We start from the raw sequence: 10,811 nt of genomic DNA, 5'->3' as shown, positions 1-10,811 counted from the left end.
TAACATGTACTCTACTTTGAGGAAGCAGCTCTTCCCTAGTCATATTTTGAGTGCCTTCCAACCTGAGGAGCTCATTTTCTGGCACTATATCAGACAATGTTCTGCTGCTATTCATAAGGTTTTCACTGGCCAATTTTTTCAGAAGTAGACCACCAAGTCCTTCTTCCTAGTCTGTCTTAGTCTGGAAGCTCTACTGAACCCTGTCTACAATGGGTGACCCTGCTGGTATTTGAAATACTGGTGGCACAGCTTCCAGCATCACAGCAACACGCTAGCCACCGCAGTCTGACAAACTGACAGACACATGGTGGTGGGATATAGAGGTGTGTTAAAATTGTATTTTATTCTCCAGACTTGATGGAGTTAAAGAGGCTTTTTGAAAAGAGTTAAAGAGGTTTGGATGCTTCCACCTCGAGCTCCCCTGTTGAAATCCTTATCTCCTCTGGCTTCATTGGTATGCACAAAATTGTTTCTGCTGCATACATGTTTTGATTTGTCTGCTTGCTCCAAAGTTTGTGTTCAGACATGAAACAGACTTTGTTGAATAGATAAGTTTAAATGTTTAGGTTTTTGTACCTTTTGCTCTGGAGTCCCTGGGTGGCACAACCAAAAAGTTGGCAGTTTGAACCCACCCAGAGGTGCCTCAGAAGAAAGGCCTGGTATTTGCTTGTGAAAGGTCACAGCCTTGAGAACCCTGTGGAGCACAGTTCTACTCTGCACACATGGGGTCGCCGTGAGTCAGAATTGACTTGACAGCAACTAACAGCACATTTTGCTCTACATGACCTGATATGTCAAAACATATGAAGAGTGCTTTGTTTGCCCCCTTCCCCCCCCCCCGCCCCATTTTTTTCTTTCTCTCTGCTCTTTGTTTCCTGTAGAAACTCCCAGCTTGCTTTTGTTTCAGGAAGTACCTGCAAGTTTTGCTGGGAGATTATAAAATGGCAGAAGTAGTAGCAGCATCAGAACCTACCTAACTTCAGGAGGGATAATGAAAATCAAGATCAGCACAAGGCTGATCCCTGTGAGGTGGAGGTCAGACATTCCTCCACCCTCCAAACTTTTTATCAATTCTGACATCATCCATCCCTCCTACAGCATACTCTACTTCTCTCCTGGGTTCAATGATCCATTGCAGTGGTCACACAGAACTCACGGATCATACTTACAGTTAAGTGGTTTATTAAGGAAGTAACAGGCTAAAACTCAGGGTCAGGAAGCACACAGCAAAGTCTGGAAGGCTGCCCCGAAGGTAAGAGCACATCCCTCCCTTCTTCAGTGCAGGACAACTCGCTTAGCTCCGCTCAGCCATGCAAGCAAGCCGGCCATTTTCTCTGCTGTGCACACACCCTGAGGACAGACCCCTTCTCAGCCCTGCTGTCTGTCACCACTGACTCTGCTGCTGGGCCCCTTCTGGGCCTGTCACCGCAGCTCTGCCACTGGCCCGTTCTGGGTCTGTCACCACAGCTCTGCCACTGGCCCCTTCCCAGCCTGTCACTATCTTCAGTGTGAGAGCCCTTGACTCATATTACAGCTCTTTCAGGACATTCCTTGCCTCCTCTCTCTCTGCTTCTTCTCTCATTCTCTCTCCTTTCTTCCTTCTCCTTCTGTCAACTTCCTGTCTGAAAAACCTATGGGGTTGGCTGCATACATACACAAACTCCTCATCGATTTCAAGGCATGGCTCTCTCACTAGGACCATGAACTGACCAATCCCCTCTTAGTAGGCCACAGGCACTTCATTTGCAAAGTGGGCTATAGACACTTCATTTCCATAGTTTATAGTCACTTCATTTGCATAGTTTATTGACCAATCCCTGCAAGGTGCATACCAATCACAGGGTAGGCTGCAGCCCAGGACCAGATAAAAATATCAAACCAAGTTTTTTGCAGTTTACCCAGGAAATGGAACAAACCCTCTGGGAGAAAACTAGGGCAAAGGTAATTCCTCATGGTTTAGGGGAAAAATTTCTCCAGATGTTTTTCCAAAGAACCAAGGCAAAAAGCCACATATATACATAACGATGAAATACCTACATTTGGAACACATAAAAATATTGCAGCTCTTTTCGTGTAATAAGGCTTCACAAAATAAATAAATAAAAAGCCACTTAAAGGAAATCACTTTAGTACAGAGATGGGCTTCCATCCTGGATCTTTTCTAAACCAAATAAACTCTATAAAATTAACTTTGACAGAAGATTTTTTAACAACTGTTTCTAGTTGGCCACGGAGGACATTTTCCTGCTTGTAGGGAGGCTCTGTTGTGGTTGTTGTTGTCTTGTGCCATCAAGTCGATTCCAACTCATGGCGATCCTGTGTGTTACAGAGTAGAACTGCTCCGTAGGATTTTCTTGGCTGTTATTTTTACAGAAGCAGATTGACAGGCCTTTCTTCTGCAGCACCACTGGGTGGATTCAGGTCACCAACTTTTTGGTTACCAGCTGAGCGCAAACTGTTTGTGCCACCTGGGGACCTTGTAGAAAGGTTCTAGGCCAGGAGTTCTCACAGGGAGGAAGGGGGAAGATTCTGCCCACCAGGGAACATTTGGTGATGTCTGGAGACATTCTTGGTTGTATCAATAGGGGTTGCTACTGGCATCTACTGGGTGGAGACCAGGGATACTGCTTCACACCCTACAGCGCACAGGATGGCCCCCACCACAGAAAATGTTCCAAACCAAACTTCAAACATCAGCAGTACCGCAGTGGGGAAACCCTACTTTAGCTGTGTCTGTCTGTCTATTCCAGTGGTTCTCACCTGGGTGATTTTGACCCAGGGGACATGCGGCAATATCTGGAGACATTTGTGGTTGTCACTGTTCAACACCCTACAGTGCACAGGACACAACCCCCACCCCAGGGAATGACCCAGCCCCAAATGTCAGCAGTGCCAAGGGTGAGGACCCTGTCCTGGAGGGACCTGAGCACAGGTTTGGAGCCGACCTGGGTTCAGACCCCATCTTGGCCCTGGGTCAGTTCTTCACCCCTAAGGCTCTGTTTTCATCATAGGATGTACGTGATCATAGCTCCCTCTGGGTGGTCCTCAGGATTAGATAAAGTCATGTGTCAGTGTCAAGCACATTTCAACTACCTACCAGCGCTCCTTGTTATCATTGTTGTGTGCTGTGGAGTCAATTCTGACTCATAGAAACCCTACAGAACAGGGTAGAACTGCCCCTAGGCTGTAATCTTTACTGGAACAGATTGCCAAGTCTTTTCTCCCACGGAGCCACTGATGGGTTCAAGCTGCCCACCTTTTGGTTAGCAGCTGAATGCTTCACCATTGTGCCACCTGGGCTCCTTGGTAGATGTTGGATATAGGTCCCTGGATGGCGAAAATGGTTTGCACTTGACTACTAACTTAAAAACGGAAACCCTGGTGGCATAGTGGTTAAGAGCTATGGCTGCTAACAAAAAGGTCAGCAGTTTGAATCCACCAGGTGCTCCTTGGAAACTCTACGGGGCAGTTCTACTCTGTTCTGTAGGGTCGCTATGAGTCAGCATCGACTCAATAGCAATGGGTTTGGTTTTGGTTTTACTAACCTAAAGATTGGCAGTTCAAACCCGCCTGGCAGCGCCACAGAAAAAAGGCCTGGTGATCTGCTTCCTTAAAGATTAGAGCCAAGAAAACCCAATGGAGCAGTTCTATTCTGTAACATATTGGGTTGCCAGGAGTCAGAATCAACTCGACGGCAATGGATTTTTTTTTTTTTTTAGGTGTTGGATTCAATTGCATTCTCCCCTTAGGATGGATTCCCAGAAGGGGGGGTTCTTGGGTCCAAGGAAAGGCATGTCTCCCTGGCTCTCACTCTCCCAAAAGAGATGAGTCCAGAATTTAATCCGTTGCCTGCCTCCTGCCGGGAGCATCGACTGGGCAGCTGTTTCTCTGGGTGTACCACAGACATTCTTGCTTTCTTTCCAACTCCTTTTTTGGTTTCTCGGGTTCCAGAAGCACTAGTTTCTTAGGCAGTATAGTTCATCCCTCTTCTGTAAGACATTACAGCTACAGGGTGTCCTTGATTTGCTGCAGATATGTCCCGGTCCCCCAGTTCAGTCAGCGTTACTTACTTAGTCTCTGGTCTCGTTGTTGTTCAGAGCACATTCCACTGAGTCAGCGGGAATAACGAGCACTTCAAGGGGAGCCCACAGAGTGTTTGCCTCTGTAACTCATGACCAGATTCAGCTTTTCTGGCATGCTCGTGTATTACTTGTGTATAATTTTGCAGTCTCTGGTAGTGCAAAGGGCTAAGATGCTCTGCTGCTAACCAAGAGGTTTCAAGTTTGAGTCCTCCCAGAGGCACCTCAGAAGAAAGGCCTGGCCATTTACTTTAAAAAACTCAGCCATTGAAAATCTTATGGAGAACAGTTCTACTGTAACACACCCGGAGTCACCAGGAATTGGGGTCAACTTGATGGCAACTAGTTTTTGTTTTTGTGTATTATTGGCACTGACGTTCACTTCATAACAACAAAATTCATTTCATGAATTTCATATAATTTTCAGGTGTCACAGAAAGTTCTTCTTTGGATTCTTCCACCATCTGCAAATGTAAAAACTATTCTTAGCTCACAGGTTGTACAAAAAACAGGCAGCTTCCAAACCCTAATATATAGATAATTGTAAAAAAAACTGGAAAATATCAAAGAGTAGAAAATATTGTTTCCTAATTTTCCATATCCCCCTCCCCAAGGATTGTGAAAACGTGTTACCACTAAATACTTTTAAATCCCACTTTTTAAGACTCACAAAATTCCCTGGGTGGTGCAAAAGGTGAATGCGCTTAGCTGCTAACCAAAAGGTTGGAGGTTAAAATCCATAGGGAGGAGCCAGAGGTGCCTCAAAAGAAAGGCCCAGCAATCTACTTCTGAAAAATCAGCCACTGAAAACCCTATAGAGCACAGTTCCACTCAGACATACATGGGGTCGCCATGAGTTGGGATTGATTCCATGGCAATGAGTTAGTTTTAATGTATCTGTGAACAAGTCCTCAAGTTATACTCAAGGTTTCGTGCCTCATGGTGATCTATATTTTTTGTTACTTAAACTAATAGCTGTATAACCAATGACGACTGCCTTTGGATAGGCTTCCTACAACTAGAGGTTTCCTCATTTATGACAATTTCACTAGGAAACACCAAGCTGGCCGCAAGGAACTCTGGGGAACATAGTCCAAGTTTTCAGGGAGCGCGTCCCTTGGCGCTCTGCTGTGATGATGCGTTCGGCGAAAGCTGCTAGCGGCGAATAAAAACAGAGATTTTTTTTCCGTAAACGTCCCTCACGGGCGCACTTGGGTTCCGTGTGAGGGGCAGGGCTCCGTGTGCCTACGCGATTGGCCAGCGTCTCCCTGAGCATGTGCATATGCAGCCTCTGGGGCCGCCGCTCTCGCAGGGCCCTCTGGGAGATGTAGTTCGGACTCTCGCTGGACTTAGGTCGTCGGGCGGCTGCTCCGAGGTCCGAGGCCGGCCCTCGCCTTCGGCGCTCGGCTCGGAGGATGGATCCCGGGCCTGGGAACGACTCGGTGCCGCTGACCGGCTTGGCCTGGTCATCGGCCTCGGCGCCTCCGCCGCGAGGATTCAGCTCGGTGAGCGGCGTCGGGGGTGGGGGTTGAATGGGGGCTGAGGGGGCAGCGTCGGGGAACGGGGCTGAATGGGAGTGGAGGCGGCGGAGTTCCGGGTGGGAAACTGGAGCTGACCTCTGCCCACCCCGCAGATCTCTTGCACCGTCGAGGGGGCGCCTGCCAGCTTCGGCAAGAGCTTCGCCCAGAAATCTGGCTACTTCCTGTGCCTCAGCTCCCTGGGCAGCCTCGAGGTAGGGGGCGCCCACGCTCGAGGGTTCCGGGGTCTCCCCGCCGCCCCTGTCTGTTCGCGAGGCCTGATGCGGGCGCTTTGTCCCCGCCGCCTGTGACCTTCGCCGTGTCCCCCAGAACCCGCAGGAGAACGTGGTGGCCGAAATCCAGGTCCTGGTGGACAAAAGCCCCCTCCCGCCCGGCTTTTCCCCGGTCTGCGACCCCCAGGACTCCAGTAAGACCCGCGTCGGGGGCAGGGCGTCCGCGTCCCTCTGGGCAGGAGCAGGGTGGAGGAGGGAAGGGATGACAGCCGCGAGTTCTCTACGCCCAGGCTGGGGGCCCCTTCGGTGCATGGGATGATGATGGCATTGGCTGAATCGTGTTCTTGGGCGGCGCGATGTCACCTGCCCTGGTATAAAATGTGCAACTGTCACAGTCTCTGGCCCACAGTAAGGGTCAGTAAGTGCTACCTCTAGTCTCCTTGTCCCGTGGCCAAATGGAACCCCAGCGCCGTTCTTTTTTTCGTTTTCAGGCCTTTGCATGCGCCGTTCCCTCTGCCTGAAATGCCCTTTCTCTCCTGTTCATGTAGCTCATTTCTGCTCCTCTAGATCCCCATGCCTGTCCCAGCACTGATCACTCCTCTTTCTGACCACCTCATCTCTCCCAGCTGGTCCTGTCATTTTTGTTTGATTCCTTAGGATATATTTATTGATACTGAAGTTGACACACTTTTTTTGTAAAGAGCTAGATAGTGGCCCTTTTTTAGGCTTTGTGGGTTAGATGGTCTCGGTTGCACATTTATCTTTCTTTTGTTATTGTTATTGTTAGTTGCCATTGAGTCGATTCCAACTCCTGGAGACCCCATGTGTTACCTAGTAAAACTGTGCTGGGTAGGGTTTTCAAGGTTGTGACCAGACAGCTGGGTGGTGCAAACGGTTAAGCGCTCAACTACTTACCAAAAGGCTGGTGGTTGTAACCCACCCATAGGTGCCTCAGAAGGCAGACCTGGCACTCTGCATCCCAAAGGTCATAGCCTTGAAAACCCTAGGGAGCAGTTCTGTTCTGCGCATCTGGGGTTGCCGTGAGATTTTTCTTCTAGAACCTGTTGTGGATTGAATTATGTCCCCCAGAAATATGTGTTGTAAATTTTAACCTCTATGCCTGTGGTTATAATCCCACTTGGGAATGGCTTGTCTTTGTTATGTTAATGAGGGAGGATTAGCGTAGGGTGTAGGTTGAATCAATCTCTTTTGAGATATAAAAGAGATTAAACAAGCAAGCAAAAGAGCAGAAATGGGGTAAGATAGATGCCAAGCCACATGGAGATCTCTAAGAAAGCAGGTAGCAGAAGTTGAAGAGACAAGGACCTTCCTCCAGAGCTGCCAGTGAGAGAAAGGCTTCCCCTCCACCTGGTGCTCTGAATTTGTACTTCTAGCCTGCTAAACTGTGAGAAAATAAATTTCTGTTTGTTAAAGCTATCCACTTGTGGTATTTCCATTATAGCAGCACTAGGTAACTAAGACACAACCCTTTAAAAATGTAAAGGGGGTAGTGGTGGTTCCGTAGTAAAATTAATACTTCCATGTGGGAGACCCGGGTTTGATTGCTGGCCAATGTTCTGCATGCTCAGCCACCAGCTGTCAGTGGAGACTTGTGTGTTGCTATGATTCTGAACAGGTTTCAGCAGAGCTTCCAGACTAAGAAGGTCTAGAAAGAAAGACCTGGAGATCTCCTTCTTCTGAAAATCAGCCAGTGAAAACCCTATGGATCACAGTGGTCCAATCCACAACTGATCATGGGGATGGTGTAGGACCAGGCATCATTTTATTCCGTTGTGTATGGGGTCACCAGGAGTCGGGCTGATTTGACAGCAGCTAACGGCAACAACAAAATATAAAAACCATCTGAGCTTCTGAGACATCAGAAAGCAGGTCTTGGGTCCGATTTGGCTTGTGGGCCATAGTTGGCCAACCTCTGGGTTAGAGGACTGAGGGAAAGTGAGGCTTGGAGTGCCAGGATGGGCACCTGGCTGGACACCTTCACTGGTGTCCACAGCTGCCCCATGAATGCCTGTCCGCATCACCAAAGATCAGCCTGCCCTAAGGAGTCCTTCGGTAGCATAATTAATGCACTCGGCTGCTCACTAAAGGGTTGGAGTTTTGAGTTCACCCAGAGGTACCTCGGAAGAAAGGCCTGGTGATCTACTTCTGAAAAAATCAGCTGCTGAAAACCCTATAAGCACAGTCATACCCTGACCCTCAGGAGGTTGTCATGAGTTGGAGTCAACTCCCCAAAAAATGGTAATGACTCCTAATGGCTTCATGGTGCCTCCTCCTACACCTATAGCACTCACGATTTAACCCATCTCCTCCAATAGCCATGCAGGCTCGAGCTCCGTCTGGAGCCCTCTTTGGGCTCTCCTGCCCTTCCTGCTTCCATCTCTCACTTTCCTTCCCCCACCCCCAGGGGCCCCCGTGTCCAAGAAGAAACGAATGTGTGTGAAGCTGGTACCCCTGGGGGCTGCGGACACGGCTGTATTTGACGTCCGGCTGAGCGGGAAGACCAAGACGGTGCCTGGATACCTGCGAGTAGGGTAGGGCTGCCCCAGTCGCCAGTCTCCTTCCCTCCCTTCCAAACTCCTGTATGGGCCCCTCTGACCATCAGGTACTCCCCTGAGTTGCTATCCCTTCTGTCATCTCTCAGGGACTTAGTTTCTGCATCTTAAAAATGAGACCACTGTTCCAGTCTCATAACGCCATTGTGAGGAGTATATGAGCTGGTGTGTTGTAGAACGGTGATGGGCACCAGCCTTAAGCATCAGTTACTGTGTTGCTAGGAATCCCTGGGTGGCTCACATCACTAAGCGCTTGACTACTAGCCAGAAGTTGGCAGTTTGAACCCACCCAGTGGCTCCACAGCAGCAAAGACCTGGTGATTTGCTTCTGAAAGGTCACAGCCTTGAAAACTGTATGGAGTAGTTCTACTCTGACACACATGGGATCACTTCATCATGAGTCAGAGTCAGCCCAGTAGCAACTAACAGCAATGATTGTATGTGCTTAGGGTGTGGGTTGAGATGCTGAAACAAAAATCCCCAGAATAATGAATCACCCAGAGGCCTGGGTTCCTCCTGCCTGGTGACCCCACCCTGACAGCATGTTGGAATGTCGGGCTTCGGCCCCCAGTCCAGGTCCATCTCTTCCAGGCCTTTCCACCTGGGCCAGCCACACTCCCTCCCTCCTTCCTCCCCTTCCAGGGATATGGGTGGCTTCGCCATCTGGTGCAAGAAGGCCAAGGCCCCGCGGCCAGTGCCCAAGCCCCGCGGGCTCAGCCGGGACATGCGGGGCCTCTCCTTGGACCCTCCGGGCCAGCCCAGGTGAGCCTCAGGGTATGAGGGTGGGGGCTGCCATGGGTGGGGGTGCATCAGGCCTGACCAGGGCCACCCCCTTTCCACAGCAAGGGCAGCTTCCCGGAGCGGACGCTATCACGGCTAGGCTCACGGGCGTCTACCCTGCGGAGGAGCGATTCCATCTATGAGGCCTCCAGCCTCTACGGCATCTCAGGTAAGTGCAGGAAGGGAAACTGAGGTCTGGGGGTCACATAGCCAGGAAGGGGCAGAGCCAGGATTTAAATGATGCTGTTTGATGCCTGGCTGGCCCCCCAGGCCAGGTGGACAACAGGCACTTCAGTGTCTTCCCCTCCCCCATACTTTCCTCAGCCATGGACGGGGTTCCCTTCACGCTGCACCCCAGATTCGAGGGCAAGAGCTGCGGCCCCCTGGTGAGTCTACTCTCCCTTTCCTGTCCTGGGCACAGAGGACCCAGCAGGAGCCACACCCCGTGTTCAGCAGCCCCTGGCACACACGCACGGCCCTCCGCACCTGGGGCCACACAGGGTATTTGAGAAACATAATTCCACAAAAAAGTTCTGGAACATTTCCTTGGGTTGGGGGAATGGGTGAGGTAGTGTGGAGGCCAAGGAGGGGCAGATGTTGGGTAGGGGCTTCCTTGGAGAGTAGGGGATAGCGGGTGGCAGGGGGTGTTCTGGACGCAAGACTGACCCACCCCCGCCCCTCAGGCCTTCTCTGCCTTTGCTGACCTGACCATCAAGTCACTGGCGGACATCGAGGAGGAGGTGGGTGCCAGGGCAGGAGAGAGGCAGGTGCTGGGATGCTCCCCCCCCACCCTAATCTCTCCCTGGCCCCCTTTCTTCACCCTAAGTGTCCCCCATTACCTGCCATTCCTTGGTTACCCCCCCATGGCCCGCCCTTCATCCCCAGCCCCTCCCTCACTCTGTGACACCCCCGCCCCCACAGTACAACTATGGCTTTGTGGTGGAGAAGACAGCAGCTGCCCGCCTGCCCCCCAGCGTCTCGTAGCCCCTCACCTGCCTGGGAGCCCCTGGCTGTCCCTGCAGCCAGCGCCCCCAGCCTGGGCCATGGAGCCATCTCCTCTGCTCCCGCTCTGTCATGGGAACCTCGGTGTCTCAGAGCTCAGAGAGCCCCGTCGTCAACCCAGCCCTGGAGGAGGGGGTGGGGCGAAGCTACTGGGGGAGAGGGGGTCTTCTGTCCTTGAGCCCCCGTGGGCAGGGGTGGGGTTGGACAGAAACCAGTGCCTTTGAGTCATTTGTGTCAAACTCTACGGTGCCCGGGGAGGAGGAGTGTCCTCCGGCAATAAACACTGCCTCCCTGCCATCCAGAGTCCTGATCCTGGCCTGGACCACACCACCTCCGCCTCCACACACAGCAGGACCCTGATGGTGGGCGGGAGGGGGAGGCGGGTCACAGAGCCCCTGCAGCCGCGCTGGTGCACAAAGGGGGAATTTGAGGCTCTGAGAGTGACTGGGCAGCATTTCCAGATGGCAGAGATGACCCAGTCCTCGTCCGCCTTTGGGAATGATAAAACCAAAAAACCCGTTGCTGTCAAGTGGATTCCAACTCATAGCAAACCTATAGGACAGAGTAGAACTGCCGCATAGGGTTTCCAAGGAGCAGCTGGTGGATTCAAACTGCTGCCCTTTTGGT

The 10,811-nt window shown here is 51.2% G+C and overlaps 1 protein-coding gene across 1 annotated transcript; it reads left to right on the top strand.

Moving 5' to 3' along the window:
- Window positions 1-5,424: 5,424 nt before the first annotated feature.
- Window positions 5,425-10,455, top strand: MVB12A (multivesicular body subunit 12A). Its single transcript, XM_004384405.2, has 9 exons — window positions 5,425-5,584; window positions 5,713-5,811; window positions 5,927-6,023; window positions 8,255-8,381; window positions 9,045-9,164; window positions 9,245-9,351; window positions 9,507-9,568; window positions 9,866-9,922; window positions 10,104-10,455. The coding sequence occupies exons 1-9, from the start codon at window positions 5,495-5,497 to the stop codon at window positions 10,164-10,166; spliced, it is 822 nt and encodes a 273-aa protein (XP_004384462.1). The 5' UTR covers window positions 5,425-5,494; the 3' UTR covers window positions 10,167-10,455.
- The last annotated feature ends 356 nt before the right edge of the window (window positions 10,456-10,811 follow it).

The sequence above is a fragment of the Trichechus manatus genome, unplaced genomic scaffold (assembly GCF_000243295.1).
Source record: "Trichechus manatus latirostris isolate Lorelei unplaced genomic scaffold, TriManLat1.0 scaffold00122, whole genome shotgun sequence".
NCBI lineage: Eukaryota > Metazoa > Chordata > Mammalia > Sirenia > Trichechidae > Trichechus > Trichechus manatus.
Note: the sequence above shows the minus strand (reverse complement) of the source record. Positions and strands in the feature narration are given on the sequence as shown.